Source organism: Ptychodera flava (genome assembly GCF_041260155.1).
Source record: "Ptychodera flava strain L36383 chromosome 3 unlocalized genomic scaffold, AS_Pfla_20210202 Scaffold_26__1_contigs__length_13983176_pilon, whole genome shotgun sequence".
Taxonomy (NCBI): domain Eukaryota; kingdom Metazoa; phylum Hemichordata; class Enteropneusta; family Ptychoderidae; genus Ptychodera; species Ptychodera flava.
Window position 1 is genome coordinate 941,155 of NW_027248280.1, and position 21,967 is coordinate 963,121.

Consider the following 21,967-nt stretch of genomic DNA (forward strand, 5'->3'; position numbering starts at 1 on the left):
TTACTTTGCTCCGAACATTGCATGCCATAGACTCTCCATCAAGCGATTGATCAATTTCCGTTCTAAGGTATTTCACTGACTTTTTCTGTGAAATTTCTATACCATTACACGCAACTGACAATTTTGAGTTAATTTGTAGTTTGCCTTGTAAAACTGACTCTGTTTTTCCAAGGTGCAGGGATAATTTATTGTCGCCATTCGTTGATATTCGACAGTTCTTGACTCAACTGTTGCTCCATCTCTGTTGGATTCTTGCCTTAAATTAACAAAGCTGAATTATCTGCATATAAAAACAATTTACACGTCACAGACATTCCATATCATTCACATAAATCTAGAATAGCAAAGGCCCTGAAATGAATCCTTGCAACACCACTAGCTATAGCTTGAACATCAAAAAATACACAGGAAACATCGACAAGTTGCTTTCTGTTTGTGTGATAAGACGAAAACCAGTTAATGGCAGAATCAGACAAACCGATGGTTTTAAGTTTACCAAGTAAAATCGTATGGTCGACTGCATCAAACGCTTTCTGTAAATCTAAAGATTACATTGAAAAAAGTAAATTGGCAGTTACAAAACGTGTCACTAAACGAAACCATTAACGCAGTCACCGTAACGCTTGACTCAGAAAGTGTACAAGCTAATACAACAAGCAACAAGCTACATACAACCCTACTGTAGATTACTCTGAAACACAACATATTTAAATTCAACAGAGAATACTATGAACGAATCGGATGCAGCATGGACTCACCAGCCTTGCCAGAAATAGCTGACATCATATTCCTTGAAATGGAGAAAATTACTTTTAATCTTCAATCCGATCAAGTATTCCTATAGAAATGTTTCAGGACTACAGTTGACACACATTTTCTCGGGGTTTCTGGAGTCAACTTCTTTTTAACTTTATGTAGCCAAATAAACTTATTCAGAGTCATAATTGAAATACAGCTTGTCTGTCATCATTGTATTTTGGCTTCTGAACTTAGGCCCTTGTACAGACCTGTGGCAAGCTTTGAGATACAAGTCAGACGGAGATGTCATGATCACTCGCGCTAGGACCCGTACTTATGCTCTGTCCCAATCTTGCGTAAAACAGACCAGGTTACATGGGAAATTTGGTATTGTGAAATTGGGCATTTAGTGTGCATTCATATTTTACTTTTGAGACCCAAACGTTGCAATATAGGTGATTTTCAGCATTGGTTCATTCTCTGAAGTCATATCAGTATGGTCTTAATACAAGCGTAATTTTTCCTATCGAAATTTGTTTTAATGGCAAATCTATAGAGGCATGCCATAAACTGTGATAGCCGAGTTGAAATGATCTTTATTAGGTGAGGAGAGCTACTTGTGTAAAAAAATGTTAAACGGAGACCTGGTGTTTCAAGCGAACGCCACTTCGTAACTTCACGTAGCTGTACAACTGGATATCTAACTGCTATTTAGGAGGCGGATGCATAACGTCTGTCTTTGGAAATATAAGAAGAAGAATTTAAAGAATTATCTTTGACTTCATTTTAATCGTCAGTTGAGTGAGAAATTTATAATTTTCACATTGACTTTCTTTGAATAAATATCACATACATGACGTCACCATATACTGGCCAGGGTACTCTGCAATTCTGTTGGTGTGATACTAGGTCACTCCTGGAATATCGCATCTATATAGGGTGAACTTGGTCCTCTTTGGTTCCACTTTTGGCTTTCCCAGGGCTCCAAGGGACAGTGGATAACAAGACATACCCGGTATATCATTGCCCATTTCGACTCCCTTCATTCCGACAATTTATTGTTTGGTAGGACGGAATTCAGTATTCTACATGACAACGCGGCTCCCATTGTTTAACGTTTGCCTGATTAAACTTGATCTTAAATGTTATTCATGACCTTTTTCAAAGCTGTTTATTCTAACATCTGAAGACGAAGGAGAGCCACAAATTTACATAATATGACTTCGACACCAGTTTGAGGTGTTCTGTTCACTACATCACAATGCTATGATACATGCAATATTTATACCTTCATCGCACTGTCTCACAATACATCATACACTTCCATCACAGTCAATTAAACAAAAGGCAGTGTGTATGAAAACATTCTGAATAATGTTGTGTGATCAATGGAGTTTTTATACAAGAAGTGCAATGATTCAATGTACTTGGAGTAATCTGTGTAGAGTCACAACAGATCAAGTAACTAATGAATTAAATGGCACTGTACACATGGATATGAGAATATTGACAGTTATCTGGAATGTAATTGTTTGCTCACAATTCCTGATATTGTATTGATGTATAGAGGAGAACAAATACATAAAATCTGTTGTATACTTCATTCCTTTACGTCCTTATTTGTGAATATATTTCATAAAACACACAATTGACATACAATGTGGCATTGTTACAAAAGTGTAAAAAGTATGAAATAATCTTAAAAACATTGATGAGAAAGACATTTAAAGTTTCAGTGTTTAAAATAGTTTTATGTGATCTCTTTCTCTAAATCTGCAGTATCATTTGGATGACACTTTCCATAGTTGAATCACAGACCGTCTCGAGGGACTGTGATTGAATTAATGTTATGTGTAAAGATTATAGTTCCCCTAGTGTGATGTGAGACTTCTCATACAGTCTTTTAACAGCGCGCAATTGATATCTTTCACAAAGTTTTCTGCATCTGATCTTTTTGACTCATTGCACAAACACTTTGATGCAATGGTTGGCTGTGTCAGCAACAACCACTCTGCAAGGTACATCATTTGTCAAAGCAATACCATCAGGGTGATTCAGCCCATCACTATCATTGTCAATGCGACAAACAAACTTCCCACAAGTCTCAAACTTCAGTATGAAACCATCTGCTGTATAGGGACATGTACTTGAAGCGGTAACATAGAGATATTTATCATTTTCAATTGTTATTCCCATGGGGCATAGTAACTCACCAGCTGTACTCTTACAATCAAAAGAATACAAATACTTATTATAGACATTGAATACATGGATACAATTGTTGGAGTGGTCTGTAAAAAATATCATTCCAGTACTTCCTATTGCAACGCCTAAGGGTTCAAAGAATTCTGGTGTCCCGAATGAACTAAGGTATTTGCCATGTTTTGAATAAATCATTACACGGTCATCCTCTGTCACATAAACAGTGCCATTTAAAGGGCTGATAGCTATGCCTCGTGGATCATTCAACTGATGTCTTCCAAAGATTCTGATGATATGTCCGTCTTCATCACTGACAACTACTCGTCTATTGTTGTTATCTAAACTATAGTAGGTATTGTCACTACATAAAGCTATGTCAAATGGTGTAAAAGGCATTTTAAATTGTGAAAATTTCAAAATTTTCTTTAATATACCATCTCTGGTTATCATTTGTAATCTGTTATTGAAAGTGTCAGCAGTCACGATGTCTCCATTTTTGTTAATTGCTACACAGAAGGGCCTATTGTACTGACCCATATAACTTCCTTCACTGCCGATGGTCTTCACCAATCCAATGACAGGTATGACCAAAGGACACCCAGGCATTTGTTGATCTCCCACTATCATGGTAACTTGATATTTTCCATTCACTTGTCCAAACACTGTAACTTTGTGGGTGCCATCTTTGTTGTCCATAACGTCAATGTCTTCCCAAGATGCATGAGGTTTTCTTATCTTAGCTTTCACTGGTTGTTTTGGGACAACTTGATTTCCAAGGGAATCTCTGGTTGTGACCACTAGGACTGCAGAATCACCTTTCACAAGTTGTTTTGGAATGTTGTCGACTGTACACTTTGATGTACACACATCAGATCTAAGAATTCCCAGATGTCCATGTTCATCGAAGTCGCAACCAGATGTGAATACAACTTCATCATGTTGCATCGTTGGTTCAGATTCTGAGGTTAGTAGTTGCTTGATACGATTTTCAGCATCACCCTTTGTGGAGAGAAATTGAGCAAGCATTCCCATGATGCATCATCATTTGCATGTAACTGCATGTACTCTTAATGTTACCATGTTTTAATTCCATCTCATCAATTTCAACCGCTGCACGTTTGACTTTCATTTTGTAATTGTTTTTCAGTTCATCTATTAGTCTCTGCTCTTCTCTCTTAATTTTCTTGATGATTTCCTCTGCCTTTATTCTCACCTTCCTTTCTTCTCTGCAGCAGTGCTCTATGAGATCACTGTGTATCTGTTTGGCCAAGGTTTTGTTCTTTTCAGCTCTTTTTTCTTTTACTTTCAGTTTGTCAACCATCGCTTTAAATTCTGTAAGATACTCATCTGCTGCATCTTTCAAGTCTCTGTGTACATGTTCTGGTGTGCACTGTTTGACCATAGCGCAGTCTGAACAGACAGGTACCTGACAGGTTTCACAGTACAATTTGGGTTCATTCTGGTTGTGGTCACTGCAATATTTCACCACTGGTAGTGGTACTGGACATGTTGATTTTGCTGTTTCATATTCTTCAATGGTCATAAGCGTATGTGAGCGAGTAAGTAATATATTTTTATGTACCTTTGCACAACTATCACAGATGTATTGTTTGCACTCCATGCACCTGTGTGTTGCTGTATTCTCCTGGCAACCTTCACACTTAAGCTCAGCTCCCTGCCTGGACTCAAGTCGCTGCTTGAATATCTCAATCAAATTTGCCATAAAGAAGTTGCCTTTTATTGCTGGCACTCCTCCAACAGGAAGCTGATATTCCTGTCGACATTCTGGACAGTGTAGAGCTCCAGTCTTCTCAACCAGTGTGACTAAACACTGCTCACAGAAAGTATGCAGACATGATAGAACTTTAGGAGACTTGAACTGCTCCAGACAGATGGTACAACACAGGAAATCTTCACCGATTTCTTTCAAGACTTTGCTTTCAGAGGCAGCAGCCATTGTGCATAGGTGTGTCGCTTTTATCGACTGTAAACACTTCTTATGTATGGGTGGTAGTTAAGGCTCCCAATGTTGGTATTCTACAAACTGATGTGCTAGAGATGTCATGTGCCAATTGGTTGAATTTTGTCACATGACATATACTGTACATATACGGTAATGCTAACTACGACCTTTACTTCTGTTATCAGCTTACTTCAGGCGTACTTTGTTGTTTTGACACAGTTCTAAGGTAACGGATCATCGAACAATAGTGTCGTATATTCTTGTTTACGGGCAACAAACATTGAGTCTTTAGGCTGCGTTCAAAACAATGATGAGGGGAGGGACCTCAAAAAATTGCGATTGAAATCCTTTTTGTCAGCTCCCCCCTCAATATCCTCAAAAAACTTCCTATCCCCTCCATATCATCAAATATTTTCAAGCACCCCCTGAGCTATTATATATTCGAACTTTTGTTAAACGAACAATATCACTAAAATTTTATTTAGTTATATTAAACTTTTTTTTTAAAGATGTTCTTGCAGTTGTTCATCACAGATTTTATGATTTCATTGTATTGTTTATTGAATATTTTAACTCTTTAATTCCAAAGTGTTGACTGTTTGGGGTCATCCGATTGTTTATCGAATGTTTTTTAACAGACTAGATTATTAGCTTGACCATGGAAAAATACAGTAACCCAGGTCATTCATTTAACTGATTTTACATCATTGCATGGTATCAGCCAATTACCAGGCAATGTTCAGGGAGTGTGCAAATATATTTATTGGAGAATTTTCCAAAGTATCCACCTATGTTGTATTTTTTATATTTATCAGAGATTATTAAAATGTATGCCAATCAGATTTTCAAAATCTGGTTTCTTAATCATTTACAATGTGCCCCCAATATCTAAAATTTTGTATCAGAAATCTATTTTGCAGAAAGTATGATTATTATTACTTGTTCCTCTTTCCAACACATTCAGTTGTCAAAGTCATGGTTTAGTTTTTTTGCTTTTTGGTAGGGATAATTGTGGCAGATTGCAGCTTCCGTGTAACCATTACATTCTTTAGGAATTTTACGTACAAACTATGCTGGAATGCCGATATGCTGACCTTGTCGAACAACCTGTATAATATGTTTCATTTCATCGATGTCATGTGAAAGGGGACAGTAGCTGCAATTATTGGTGATAATTTTCTATAAACTAGAATGTCTAGCTTCGATGTTGTTATATTTTGTAGTTATCATCTTTGAAAAATGTATCAATGACAGGCCTTTACATTTAAGTTGACATAGGGAAACCTAATGTGAATCAAAGTAAGATTTAACTTGGGCAAGTGGGAATAGTTGATGTTTTAAAGGATGGAACATTGGTTTGAGTAGGAGATGTTATCATAAAAAGTCACCCTAAAAATGGATTTATTTTGTCAATGAAATTCGACTAGAATACCCCTGGATGATGTTAAACTAGTTCTTTGTCTATGTAATTATTATACTTTTATTTTTTTTAAAAAAATATTTGCAATTTGAGGTCATGAATATCTGTTGAATGATGATCAAATTATGTCATGATTTGCTAAACTTAGGATCACCTTGGAATAGTTTGTTTAACACACTGTGATCCATAAGGTAGGGAGTTTAATGTTATAGTCAAGATTTAATACTGATTGTATCATGTTGCAAGTGATGTTGTTTTGCTCTACTTGATGTGTGATAATTGAAGTTTGCCTTTGTTTGTGTTTTTGAGTGTGTTCTATGATTTGATTTTATATGGGCGTAATAGTCATCCCTGTAGAAATCTGTGAAGAGAAAAAAGCCAAGGAAAATGATATAATTAAAGAGCATTCTAAGTGTTAATCCAAGTGAGACATGTCAATGCCATGTGCCAATAAAAATACAAAAGACAAATGGTATTGAAGCCAAGTAGCAAATGTTTACTGGTGTTCATTAAAGTTTGCTTTTACAATACAATGCACATGCTTCATGCTGCAGCTTAACGATTTTTTGTCGTTATGATTTAAATCTGACTCCAAAGTCAGAACAAAAATGAATTACAGAATTATTTTCATGATAGCACAAGTAATTAATTCGCATACACACAGCAGGTTACCTTGTACAAATATGGATTGCTCTTTTACATGTGTACAACCATGGAGGTAACTATTGTCCACCACATGCACACAACTACAGGGCATCATCAACTGACTCTCTATTGTTTGAACTGGAAGTATGTTTTAGAGTTGAAGACGAAAACAGTTTACTGACCTCTTCATTTATTAACTTTGGTGTTTAGACTCATACTGACATTAGTTTATTCACGTGTACAACATATATGCTGTCGATGACTTGCCGTGATTAATCATGCCTCGTAGTCGTACCCACACTAGTCAATCTGTTTTCAAAGTTGGATCACGTATTTTGACAAGCAAAACACTCAATCGGTCATTAAATGGTAAGAAACCACAAAGCAAAAAGAAAAAAAAAGATTCATGCCCGATTTATTTCAGTTGAAAAAAAAATGCGTAAGATGAAGGAAATGTGTTCTTACGTGCAGAGAAAACGAACAAAAGGGTGAACTCAGCAGTTTCCGTTTAAGCAAAATTTATTACGAAAATAAAACTAATTGCTAAGTCAGGGATAGAATACAAGCTTTAAAAGTGTACAGACTACTTATCTCAGCTGGGACGGCAAAGCTCCAGTCTCAGAGTTGTAACAGTCAGTCGGATGAATGAACAGTCCTTTGGCTTGCAGGCTTGAAGTTGCACAAAAGTCCACAGTATAAATCCATCGTTGGGAGTGAAGGTCTTGAAAAGTCTTGAAAATTACTACTGCTGGAGTTTCCAAAGACTTGACGTAACACACAAGAGACACAATCCCAAATGTCTGACTGCAAGCTGTATTTTTCACCAGAAACGTAAATCGGTGTATTTACATGGAATATCTGTGTTAAAAGTGTGCCTTTAATTCAGTCTAATCAAGCGTCATTTGTTGGTGTAAATATAGATGAGAACCTAACTTGGAAACAACATATTACTAGAGTCAACGCACTAATTAGAATGAAGGCAGGAATTCTTTTTAGAATAAGAAATTTTGTACCACAAAATGTATTAGTATTACTTTATAAATCATTTATACAACCATACATTACATATGGTTTAGAAGTATGGGGAAATACGTATTCATCCTATTAAATTCCATTCTCATCACGCAGAAAATGTGTATGCGAACAATAACTTTTTCTGGATTAAGAACGCCGTCATTACCTTTATTTTTTAAATTACGCATCTTAGATGTTTATAAGCTTTACAAGTTGCTTGTTGGTAATTTTGTTTTTGATTTATATCATCAAAATGTACCACATCCCATGATAGACTATTTCCAAGTTGTGGATCATTGTTATGACACCCGTCAAAAAGTAGGGATGAATTTAACATTGCCGAAAATGTACACATGTAAAGGTCAATCGGCAATTTCGTACACGGGTGCTCAACTATGGAACTCGTTGCCTAATGTAATTAAAGCTCATACTTCCAGGCATAGCTTTACAAAAGCACTGAGAGAGTATCTGTTACAGGAATACCTACAGTGAACTAGTTAAAATCACAATAGTCGTCACATCATTGTGTATGAATTTTCAGGAATACCTCGCTCTGATATCAAATTTGTATCATATAAATATAAAATAATGTTTGTAGAACTCTTTGTATAACAGCGTACGTGTTGACCTAACTAATTTAAATTTTGTAAATGGGCCAGGCTCGACTAGCGAACAGCTATATTTTCTGGCTCCACATTACCACTGAAATGTAAATTTTGTATTTGCCTGTTATGACTTGTGAAGTGTACTACTACTACTTTTCACGGTAATAAACCAAGTTATAATAATGTATTTCTGGGGCATATAAGAACAATCTAGAACTTTTATTGACATGCTAATTACTGTTCTAAAATTATCTCTCTTGCACAACTCAGTAGATTTCCAGAACATTCCAAACATGACTAATTGAATTCAAGGTTGTGAGGTCATTAAGGGCAGTGACCTTGAGAATGTTCTAGACTAATTGGACTCAGGTCATGATGAGTGTGTGAAAATGACCTACATAACAGTGTCGCAAGGTCAAGAGTAGACCGACTTGAATAACTACGTTTGTAAAAAAAACCCAGTCATCTGTCATGGTGGTCTCAGGCTGGAGAAGGCAACAATATCAACAGTTTACATTGGCTTATCGGTTGTAAGTCGCTTCAAAATCGATAAAATACACTTCAATTTAACTAAAATCTTACAAATTTCCTCATCATGCACGCTGTGGGCTAAGAAAACCTCAACAACGGGCTCCATTTTGAGCATTTGCGTTTGGCATCAGGGAATGCCGCCATTTTACCAAACCCATACTCCACTGCTAATTTCAAAGTTTACAATCCCGATTAACTTCGTTACCAAATAGTTCCATTTTTCTGTGAAATATTCTCCTAGAAAAGTTAAAATCCGCGGTTTCTATCACTCAGACCACAATAGCTTTACATGTCTTCTGTGTCTACGGCGCAGAAAAGCTTTCAAAACTTCTGTCGTTGAGTGCACAGCAGTAGAATAAGTAGAATAAGCAAGGCAAGCTGCAAGCTAGACCTGATTAAATACTTATGAAAACCAGTGGCCTCAGATCTTCTCAGAAAGGTCGCATAAATTACTTGAAATTACTGCAAAAAAGTAGCGTAGAGCGTTTTCGTTGCCCTATTTTGTGGAGTGACAGTGATGAAACGGACCTAATAGTAAGGCAGATAACATGGAAATTGTGCAATTTTGGTTAAAAGCATGAAACTTAGTACAGTTAGGGAGTTCAACATTAGTCAATAGTCACGCGTGGTCAATAGTGAATATTTTTAGAGATACGATGCTGAAGTTATTTTCGTATTCGTATTGGAGTCACTGACATTTTTTTTTAATTTTTAGTCCAAATTTCGAACGTTTTATTGAAAAGTTCTGTCTTTACAGAACTTTAAGTGCTTTTATGATAATATATCAATACTCCAATATTTGAAAATGTAAGTTGAAAAAGATCCAATCTTTTTAGGCCCTCGATTGAAAAATATCCGTCATTAGAGGAGAGACTTTAAAAAGAAATGGCCAGTACACAGGCGCTTATTATTATTATTATTATTATTGTTTATTTCGGATAAAAAATAATCCATAGCAGATAAGAAAAAATACTACAAGTTAAAATAGTCTTTGACACCAAACATTCCATAACAAACTATTTGAAAAAATTGACATGGACAGTACAGAGGACACAATCACATTACTAGAGAGAGACAATCTGCTCAGAAAACTGTACGACTTGTTCCTAAGTGTTTCTTCAAAGGTTAAAACGTGGAGATTAACAAGTTATAGAGTATTACTTTGAACATAACTATATTGAAAACCCGTTAGTTTACGAAATATCTGAGAATATGCTCTCCTAGCGTTATTAAACATTTTCATAGAAAAATTACACCACAAGTAAGAACTGTACGGAATATAAAAAAAACCCCAGAAAATAAATGACACTTAACCGTCAAAGAAGCAAATTTAAAATCGTTAATGATAGCGTTACCTATAGCGTATAAAAACGAGTCTGTGCCTGAATTGTCTTTAAGGTCACAAGATATTAAATGACCAAGGTATTTGTAAACATTAACATAAGTCAGTAGTCTACCATTTAGATAAATTGGAACTGGTTTGAGTTTCCGAACACCAGGTTGAATTAACATACACACTGTCTTTTTCTCATTAAAAAATATCGAGTTTGTACTGCCATAGTGACCACAACAATTGACTAACATTTGCTGACCGTAAGCTCCAGTAGAAAAATAACTATATCGTCAGCGTAAATTAAATGGTTAACCCTGTAATCGCCAAGAAGACATCCGAACGACAGCATTGAGAGATTCCTACTGAGATCATCTAAGTAAAGTTTGAAAAATATCGGTGATGAAATTCCGCTCTGCTGAACTCCGTTTCTAGACTGCAATGGTGCAGATAAAGTACCATTCCATTTAACAACAAAATCTTGAAATCTGTATAAATAGAACAGAATTTTAATTAAGTAAGGCTTAACTCCCCTTGACATCAATTTCTGAAAAAGAACGTCGTGACGAACATAATCAAACGCTTTGGAAGCGTCCATAAAAGTAACAAAAACAGGCGTGTTATGATGTTTATAATAACTCAAAATCTCCTTCAATACAAAAATAGCCATATCAGTACCATGTTCTGGTTTAAATCCAAACTGATGGTTCGTAGTAGAAAGGCAATCCATTGAGCGATTTAACCAAACCCTCTCCAACAATTTAGAAGCCGTTGCTTGCAACAGCAACGGGGCGATAATTAGACTTGTCAGAAATATCGCCACTTGGGTTTTTGGGTATAGGAACTAAAGCAGTCGTCATAATTTGCCTTTGGACAAACCCATGAATAAGAATGACCATGAACTGAGTTTAGATGTCAGGGTGATCTCATCGATACCAGATGATGCACCTGTTTTCAGATTTGTAATCAAATCACTAATTTCATCATGGTGCACAAGCATATCCTGACAAAACGGAATGTTAGGTAGAACAGGTGTAAAGTCTACACCAGTTTTTGTCAAAATATCCTTATAATGATTTCTCCACATATTCACAACTTCTGCATCACCTGTACAACCATCTACCGATAAAGGAGTTGGTGTTTTACCTTTTTCCAGTACATTTTTTGATCATTATTTAAGCTCTCTGCTAAAGCCTGCGCACGAAGTTCTTTCTCGGCTTTCTTGCATTGAGCAAGTAGCCGTTTGAACTGCGCCCTCGACTTGCGCATTAGCTCAAATAAAGGCCCGGATTTAGGAGACCCATGATCTCTCCAGAACAGAAAGTCACTTCGGGCTTTATCGTGACTATCTTTAACTAATGTGTTCCAACCTGGCACAGACAGTTTTCGGAATAGACCTTTCTGCTGCAGATTTTAAAGCAGAGACAATGTCATTATAGAAATATCAATATCATCGAAATGGACACAACAGTTAGGGTCTGTGCAAACTAATGCTCCAACGGGAATTTTCACATTTGAGAGAAGTTTATCACACAACGAATTATAACGTGAAAGATGTGTGAGAGTTGACTTGTTCCAACAGGGCCTACAAGCATTTTCTTGGGCTTTGAACTTATCTTTGGTAGCAAGTCAGTTTTGAGCGTACAAATTAATGGGAAATGATCAGAGGAAATGAAATCATAGTTAACAGTGATAGAATCAAAATACTATTTGCCGCTCTTGTACAAATAATATGGTCAAGCCAGCTGCGAGCTGCACATGAATCGCTTAAAAAAGTGAATGTGTTAGATGAGAGCCTCTCAATGTCAGCGAGAACAAGATCATTCTCTTTCACAAAGTCATTCAAAAAAAATATTCAAGTTGATTTTGCCTGGATCAGCAATGAAATCTCCCGCAATAATACAACAGCAAGTGTCAAGATCATGAATAGCCACTTGTAACAAGCCAGAATTCTCCGGAATTCGTCAGTGTCAGAATTCGCTGTTGGCATGTAAAAATTGAAAATCACAAGATCAGGACGATCAACCATTTCTATACGAATGCCTACTACACGACTTTCACAATGTATTATAATAGGCGAAACACTATTCAGGTTTTTACGCAAAGTATACCAACACCCCCAAATGGTCTGCCTGTGAGAATGCCACTAGTACTATCGAGGCACTCACACCTGTAGAGGTAAAATCATTATGAACTGAACCGAGCACCGGCAGTTTGTCCTTGTCAAGCCAATGTTCTTGAATTAGTAAAACATCACACAAATTGATTAAATACTGACATCACAAAGCGAAGAAGGTAAACCTCTGATGTTATAGCTGGCAATATTTATCATATTCGTGGATATTTTTTTTTAAATCTACACGTGAAGTACTTGATCTTTTCTCAGACAACTCTGATTTGGAAAGAAAGGACGAATAAGTATCAAAACGAGTTTTAAGTTTGCACCTCCCTTAAAAGTGTCAGAGCCACATACTTCGTCGATGTAGGTTTGAATCTGGTCAATAGATGTTTCCGGCGACAGACGACTGACGAAGACGCTGCGCAATTTAGGCTGCCTATCCGCTACGGTGAAGTGATGGGTAGAATTTCCGGATCCCTGAAGGATTTGCTTGGTTTTACGGAGACTATTTACAGAACGAACCTTGTTTTTATCTCTTTACCACAAATGACCATGTTTGGTCCTCGCTTGTAGTTGTACCAGGAACTGGCATATTCGGACAATCAATATCAGCTGCAGAAACTGACTCTGTAGGAGCGTTTTCCACGGCCGCGCGTTGACCCGTATGACTTTTTTCACGCTCTCTAATTATACATGTATTATCAGCCTTGTCACAGGCAGAGCGAGTGGAGGCTTCGTTGGCTTCAACTTTAGAACTTACTCTGTCCAGTTTTTCACACATATCTCGAACCATTTTCAGTAAACTTATGTAGTCAACATAGTCAATGTCAATTGGGGAAGACGATGAGACTCTGGGCAACAAATCTTGTCTGGATATCGACAGGTAAATCAGCCATGCAATCAATTACATCACGAACTGTAAGCGTAGTTTTACGACGAGATGGCCCACGGTCACCAGCCAATTCAAAACAATATTATTGGCTTCGTCAACCCCCGACTTAGTATAAAAGTCTTTGATAACTTTCTCCATGGCTGCACGTGTCATACCTGAGCTCAGCTTATTCACCACAAAGCAAGCCAGTTCACAGACAAGGGGTCCAATCTCATTGTTAACTACAACACTGGCAACTCCACTGTCGTTATCACTATTAGGCTTGCTGATGTAACCAAACCTTTTCTTGTTACATTTAGGGCAGAGTTGTAAGTCGCCCTGACATAGCGCAACTCTAGATGACACAACGCCACAGTCTTCACAGTGCAGGGGCATCACAGCTAATTGTTACGTAACGTCCTCTTGACAATAGAACCTTTTACGTGAGCAACAGTATGTCGGGTCGGCTCACGTCCACCCAGTTCGTCAGGTCAGAAACGACACAGCAGTTAGTCGCAAATATCTTTGCAAATATAGTCCAAAACAGTTCAGCATGTACAAATACTAATCAGGCAGGATTCATAAGCCTGTGGTAGACGTATTTACCTCAGACAGCAACTAAGAGGTAGGAATTGTCGGGAAAAATTTGCCCGTCAAACTTCAGCTACCACCATGTGCGATATCTTAGGTGGGTAGTCTGCTAAATAGATCGATTTTCGGCTCGATCTATCGATCCCGTGGTCGATATGCCCGCTACTGTAACCTAGTGAGTATTTAGGTTACAGTGGCGGGCATATCGACTCGGAATCGATAGATCGAGCCGAAAATCGAGCAGACTACCCACCTAAGGAGCGCCTGTGGGCCAGTAGTAATCTTTGGAGGCGAGATTTTTAAACAAACATCATTTTCGTATTCGTATTCGTTTCGTATTAACTTCTATCACAACAACCAGCTTTAACGTTCTGTTGACATCGTTAGTATCGATAATGGTTAGCTGACCCGCTCAATTTGACGAGTTGTAAAGGTAATTTCTTGTTTTAAAAACTGATATCTTTGTAAAAGTGATCGTCATAACGACAGTGAATGCAGGGCTCAAAGTTAACATTTTCATTGCGCCCCTAAGTCGAAATTTTAGGGCAAACCTTGAAAAATTTGAGGCATTTGGTATTGTCAGAAAACCTTAATGGTACAGTCAGGGGGGCAGTTCCTTTACACACTAACTGCCTTACCATCCTCCGCTCGCATGAGTACCTTTTCCTTGTTACTAACTACCTGATTTCGGGGTGCATCCAGCTGCCCAGACACCTTGGCAAGCGAAGATGCTGCCTTACCAGATCCCGACTGGTTTTAAGTAATTTTTTTTCAAATAAAATGAGATAAACAAAATTCTTTAAAATCTACATATGCAAATTTCTGTAATTTAACAAAATTTTGCAGATGAAATTACGAACCATATATTACAATATTTCAACCTCAGTAGCCTAAATATCGTATATTGCACATTTCATACCTGAAACCTGTACTAAAAATATCAATTTCTGTCAGTGACTTCAATACGAATACGAAAACGAATACGAAAACGAATACGGAAATAACTTCAGCATCGTGAGATACGGCTCCAAGTCAGTGGCGCCCTCTAGTGACCAAGAAAGGAAAAGTTATTTTCCGGCTTCATTTTTGGCTTGATAAGGTCAGTTTCATTATATGACAGGGAAATTTAGTGTATTTAAGTTAACTGTGTATGAAAATATGTTGATATGATATTTTTGATATTTTAGATATTTTGTACAAAAAATTATCTATAAGAGCTTTTAACAACTACAGTCACTGCATTTAAAGTGCTCATTGCTCATGATTTGAATTGACCAAGAAATTCATAACTTTTAAGGGCTTGTTAATTTCTTGTGAAATCATCATGCAAATATTATTTTTAGGTTAGTTTGATAATGCCTTGTTAATGATAGCTGGTTAAATTGGTCTCCTTTAGGATCATTTTACAGGATTAGATCCAATATAAATATTACTGCATAACAAGAAAATTAATGACCATTCCACACATTATTACATATGTACCACAGTTTACTCGCATCGAAGCGCGCGCGTACTACTTGCACTGCAGTGCAATACCAAAGACATTATGCCATTCTTTATGTTAATGAGTATTTACCAATTTTGACCCGGAACTATTTTTGTTTTGTAAACACAAAAAATGTCTACAAGATTTCATTTCACGTTTGTTCGATGCTAGTCATAGTAAAATGCATGACATTACCGATAAAAACTACGACAAAGAAAATTGCATGTACTTATTATAGTGTGAGGATGATTTTTATTATTCAGAAGAGCAGTTTGTTTGTCAGTGAAGCAAAAACATTGACAACGGGCGACGTCCGTTTCTAGCTCCACGGATACACGGCGGCCAGCATACATCGAAACACAAGTAAAACTGCAGGCGCAGCGGAGCCTATTGAACAGTTAACATTTTCAGAGACGTTTTTGCCAGTAGTTTTCCCTGTTTACAATAGAAAGTCAGTTTTGCATGCAGTTTATTCTGTGCTTGTGTGTCCCACACGCTATTGATATAAACAGTGACTGAGTGAGCGCTTGTGTGCCACGGTGAACACTGAAATTTGATCGTTCGACAAGTTACGTTTGCCGTATCCACAGGTTATCGTAACGTTGCTTGGATAGTCGTTCGAGGCGGGCGGCCGCAGCTCAGGTCGCCGTTTACTGAAAAAGAAAGGTCAGACATCGATTTCAGACAAGCAGCCAGAAAGAAACAAAAGAAACAATCTGGCGTCAAATAAATGATCCTCGACGATCACAAATACCTTCAAATGTTTATTGCTCCAATATGGCCGGCCTAGAAACGTTACATGTGCCGAAATTTGGCAATATTCACTTCCTGGGGATTCCGCACACTTGCCCTGTATCCGCCATACTGACTTAATTGGACTTCGCATTGAATTGTGGGTAAGTTAGTTAATCGGTAGACAAGATATATGATAGGAAAAAGTGATGCTGCCATCATACTTTTGAGATGCAATGTACATTGTACAGAGATTCATTGTGCCCTGTGATTTTATTCAGCTATATGACAAATTTTTAACCTTAAGAAAAGTATTGTAGCTGATTAAGGGTGTAAAAAAAGTGCTTTAATTTTTCATATCAAGATATATCAAGATCAAATTTACTTCAAAACCTGGGCCTACTCCGGCACTTGGAAATTTGAACATCGAAAATAGTACATTGTTTGAAATGAAGTTTCTCAGAAGGATATACAAAGTGCCACCCTGACTGCATTATAGACCAATTTCTCGACTCTTTACATGTATCTTTCATAACGATTTTAAAAGGATAATATTCTGGGTGAGAAATCATTTCAAAATTGAAATGTAGCCCAATCATGATATCTTTTTGAAAATGCATATTGGCTTGTCGGTTGGCAGGAAAGTGCCATGGACAATCAGGGTTATGTGTAGGACACTCCAGAACGACCCTTTTGCCTATTTTAGTCATTATTGGTCCTGACAATACTAAATGTCAAAATATGCATATGTTATTGTACAGCTTGTTATATCATAAGATAAAAATTAAGAAATAACCTACATTATGCAATTCTGTTTTGGAGAATCACACTGTCATGGATTTGGTGTTGTCAAAATGAATAATGAAAAAACAGAAAAGAGTGACCGAGGATGACTTTTAAAAGAATTATTTTGAAGCTGTGGTTCTTTGCGGCCAGTTCATATTCCAATTCAGATATTTAGGGAATTTCCAATATTTAAATAGTATTGTTAAAGAAGGATACTAAGTCAGAACACAGATATATTTGGCATGTCTAATTGATGATTTTAAGCAGGCCTTGCAACGAAATAGGGTGCCATGCGTCAATGGATTTTGTGTCGATGGCTTTTGTTGCCAGTATTGACGACATGTAAGACAGAGGTAGAATATACAATTAGTAACTGGTAGCCTACTCTGCTGTTGCATGTCAAGGTACCATGTTAATGACGGCATCTTCTGACACTCTGCTCCACATAAGTGATTGTTTGGCGTAAAATCTTTCAAAGGAAATTTCTTTTTCCACCATGAATTTTTCCGATGTTGACACATATTTCCCAAGAATTTTTCGAGTAATCCATTTTTCAACAGGTATCCAAATAATCCTATTTAAAGTCATAGGAAATACAGCTTGTCTGTCATAATTGTATTTTTGCGTCTAAACTAGGCCCTAGTGCAGACCGATGGCAAGCTTTTAGAGACGCGTGACAGAGATGTCATGATCACTTGTGCTAGGGCCGGGGCTCATGCTCTGTCTATATCTTACATAAATAGACCAGGCCATCACCATCCAAAAGGTAAATTAGAAATTTAGAAATTGATGTGAGCATTTGATGGTTATTCATAGTCTTGTACTTTTTGAGTCCTAAACACTGCAATACAGAAATAATCTAGGAAATATGGGTGATTCTCTGCATGTGTTTATTCTCTGAAGTCATCAGTATAGTATGAATGCTAATTAGCAAAAGTTTTTGTTGGCAAATCTATAAAGGCATGTCATAAACTGTGTTCAATAACAGAATTGAATTTTCTTGCTGCCTCTGCCAAGATGAGGCATGTGTTACGTAGCTGTACTAGATGATATCTAACTGCTATTTAAGAAGCACATGCATTAATGTCTTTGGAAATATAAGCAGATGAATATAAAAAAGTATCTTAATATTGGAACATGATGAGTGAGAAATATGTATGGTATTCATTTTCACGTTGACTTTCTTTGAAGAAATATTGAATACATATCTAAATATTTTGTAAAATATATTCATGGTGACATAATGTACTGGCCAGGGTAGCCCTTCACTGTTAGGCGGCATGATACTAGGCCATGGCTGCAATATTGCATCTAGTAAACAATGTGATTTTGCTTCTCTTTGATTCCAGGGCTTTCCCAGGGTTCCAAGGGGCAGTGGATACCTACGCCTATGTCATTAGACATCATGACTCCCTTACATTCCGGCTGTTTTTCTTTTTAACAACAGCATTCAAAGTAGTTATTTCTATAAGAGAATGGGGCTCCCCTTGCCAAATATTTGCCTGATCAGAAGCGATGTTTTAAGTTTCTCAACAAATACACGGACTTTATCTCTAATTCAATTCATGACCGTCCTTGCAAAGCTTAACATTCTAACATCTCAAGACTGAGGAGAGCCATTTTACATGATACGAATCAACATCTGTTTGACATGTTCTCTTCACCACATTACATTATGTTGCGGTACACACAATATCTGCACCTGCATCACTCTGTCTCCCAATTCATCATACAACTTCGTCACACTTTGTCATGCTACAAATGGTGAAACAAAGGCCATAAGAAAGAAATCTGGATTTAATGATGTTTACTGTGATCATTATCGACTTTCTAATACCACAAGTTTACATTATATACTTACAGTAATCTGTGTAGAGTCACCTTATCTCAAGCAAGCAATACATGTAACTATACATATTAATATTGATATGAATATGAGAATATTGACAATTACCTGGAATTTAAATTTTACTCATTATTCTGTATTTATGATATTGATGCATAGTGGAGAACAAATGGTAGAAATCTTACATATCACTGCCTACCTTAATTTAATTATTTCCGAATATATTATGTAAACACACACTTGACACTATACAATGTGTGATAATGTTACATAAAGTTTGAAAAATCTTAACAAATATGAATGAGAAAGATATTGAAAATTCCATTGTTTTATACGATTTTTTGTGATCACGTTCTGTAAATCCGCAGGATTTTCTCAAGAAATTTTTACTAAATAAGTTTTCAAATTAAGATTTACGGTTTCCATATAATTAACTTAATGCTTCAAAGTTGAGATCCACATGTGTGATGTGAAACTTCTAACAAAGTGTTACTGTAACTATAGTCAACATCTTACACAAAGTTTTCTACATCTGATGTTTTTGTATCACTGTACAAACACTCTGATGCAATTGTTGCATGTATCAGCAACAACCACTCTGCAAGGTACATCATCTGTCAATGCAATACCATCGGGCCAATATAGCCTATCACTATCACTGTCAATGCGACAAACTAATTTACCACTACTCTCAAACTTCAGTATCAAACCATCACCTGAATCATCATCTGTAGTAGCAGTCACATAGATATATTTATCATTTTCAATTGTTATTCCCCAAGAGATTACTGACTCACCAGCTGTACTCTTACAATCAAAGGAATACAAATACTGATCATGTGCATTGAATACCTGGATACGATTGTTGCCTTGGTCTGCTACAAATACCATTCCAGTACTTCCTATGACTACACCCCTGGGCCCAATGAATTCCCCTTGACCCTCACCATTTGACCCAAATGACCTTAGGTATTTTCCATGTTTTGTATAAATCCTGACACAATCATCCATATTCTCTGTCACATAGACATTGCCATCTAAAGGGCTGATAGCTATGCCCCGTGGCTCTGTCAACTCATTTTGTCCAAAGTTTCTGATTACATTTCCGTCTAAATCACTGACAACTACTTGCTTATTGTTCTTATCTAAACTAAAGTATGCATTGTCACTACATACAGCTATGTCATATGGTGAGAAAAGCATTTTAAATTGCGGAAATTTCAAAATTTTCTTAAATGTACCATCTCTTGTAGTTATTTGTAATCTGTTATTGTCAGTGTCAGCAGCGACGATGTCTCCATTTTTGTTAATTGCTGCACTCCGGGGGCTACTGTACTGACCCTCATCACGTCCTGTCCTGCCGATGGTTTTCACCAATCCTTTGATGACAGGTATGACGACAGGACACCCTGTCATTGGTTGATCTCCCACTGTCATGGTCACCTCGTATTTTCCATCCATTTGTCCCAAAATTGTAACTCTGTGTGTGCCATCTTTGTTGTCAAAGGCATCTATGTCTTCCCATGATGTATCAGGTTTCCTTACCTTGGCTTTCACTGGTTGTTTTGGGACAACTTGATTTCCCATGGAATCTCTGGTAGTTACCAGTAGGTCGGTAGAATCACCTTTAACAAGTTGTTTTGGAATGTTGTCAACAGTACACTTTGATGTACAAACATCAGATCTAAGAATTCCCAAAATTCCGTGTTCATTGAAGTCACAACCAGATGTGAATACAACTTCATCATATTGTATTTTGGGTTCAGATTCTGAGGTGATCAGTTGCTTGATACGATTTCCAGCATCACCCTTTGTGGAGAGAAGTTGAGCAGCATTCCCGTGATGCATCAGCATTTCTATGTAACTGCAAGTACTCTTAATGTTACCATGTTTTAATTCCATTTTATCAATTTCAACCATAGCTCGTTTAACTTTCATTTTGTAATTGTTTTTCAGTTCATCTATTAGTCTTTGCTCTTCGCTTTTTATTTTCTTGATGATTTCCTCTGTTTTCATTCTCACCTTCCTTTCTTCTCTGCAGCACTGCTCTGTGAGATCACTGTGTATCTGTTTGGCCAGGGTTTTGTTCATTTCAGCTTCCTGTTCTTTCATTTTCAGTTTATCAACCACTGCTTTCAATTCAGAAAGATATTCATCTGCTGCGTCTTTCAAGTCTCTGTGTAGATGTTCCGGTATGCGATGTTTGACTATGGTGCAATCTGAGCACACAGGTACCTGACAGGTTTCACAGTAGAATTTTAGTTCGTTCTGGTTGTGTACACTGCAATATTCCACTGCTCGTAGTGTTACTGGACTTGTTGACTGTAATGTTTCAAATTCTTCAATGGTCATAAGCTTATGTGTACGAGTAAGTAATATGTTTCTATGCACCTTAGCACAACTATCACACATGTATTGTTTGCACTCCATACACCTCTGTGTTGCTGTATTCTCTTGGCAACCTTCACATTTAAGCTGAGCTCCCTGCCTGGACTCCAGTCGTAGCTTGAATATCTCAATCAGATTGGCCATAAAGAAGTTGCCTTTTATCCGTGGCACTCCCCCAACAGGCAGCTGATATTTCTGTCGACATTCTGGACAGTTTAGAGATCCAGTCTTCTCAACCAGTGTGACTAAACACTGTTCACAGAATGTATGCAGACATGGTAGAATTTTAGGAGACTTGAACTGCTCCAGGCAGATGGTACAACACAGGAAATCTTCGCCAATTTCTTCCAAAACTTTGCGGTCAGAAGCAGCAGCCATTCTGCCTAGGTGTGTCAACTCAAATAAACTGCAAAGACTTCTGATCAGTCGGTGATAAAGAAGGCTCCCTACGTTAGTTTGTTTACAAACTAATTTGTTGAGATATCATGTGCCAATTGGTTAAATTTTGTCACATGTCATAAATTGTGCATGTAATGCTAATTAAGACCTTCTGTTATCAGCTTACTTCAGTTGTACTTTGATATTTTGACCAAACTCTAAGGCGTTCTACTTCTATTATCAGCTTACCTCGGGTGTACTCTGATATTTTGACACAATTCTAAGGTCAAGGATCAATACAATAGTGCAACAAACAGCTTTG

General features: G+C 37.1%; 3 protein-coding genes across 3 annotated transcripts; all 3 read right to left on the reverse strand.

Moving 5' to 3' along the window:
* Window positions 1–2,697: 2,697 nt before the first annotated feature.
* On the reverse strand, window positions 2,698–3,885 carry LOC139125707 (tripartite motif-containing protein 2-like). The gene has a single exon (XM_070691808.1). The coding sequence runs from the start codon at window positions 3,883–3,885 to the stop codon at window positions 2,698–2,700; it is 1,188 nt and encodes a 395-aa protein (XP_070547909.1).
* A 49-nt stretch (window positions 3,886–3,934) lies between these two features.
* Window positions 3,935–4,897, reverse strand: LOC139125708 (E3 ubiquitin-protein ligase TRIM56-like). The gene has a single exon (XM_070691809.1). It carries the CDS (start codon window positions 4,895–4,897, stop codon window positions 3,935–3,937), a length of 963 nt encoding a protein of 320 aa, XP_070547910.1.
* Window positions 4,898–19,425: 14,528 nt separating this feature from the next.
* On the reverse strand, window positions 19,426–21,645 carry LOC139125709 (tripartite motif-containing protein 2-like). Its single transcript, XM_070691810.1, has one exon. It carries the CDS (start codon window positions 21,643–21,645, stop codon window positions 19,426–19,428), a length of 2,220 nt encoding a protein of 739 aa, XP_070547911.1.
* Window positions 21,646–21,967: the final 322 nt, after the last annotated feature.

Excerpts from the sequence above, each read along its gene's own strand:
- LOC139125707 (XM_070691808.1), bottom strand. The coding sequence starts at position 3,885 with ATGCAACATGATGAAGTTGTATTCACATCTGGTTGCGACTTCGATGAA.
- LOC139125708 (XM_070691809.1), bottom strand. The coding sequence starts at position 4,897 with ATGGCTGCTGCCTCTGAAAGCAAAGTCTTGAAAGAAATCGGTGAAGAT.
- LOC139125709 (XM_070691810.1), bottom strand. The coding sequence starts at position 21,645 with ATGGCTGCTGCTTCTGACCGCAAAGTTTTGGAAGAAATTGGCGAAGAT.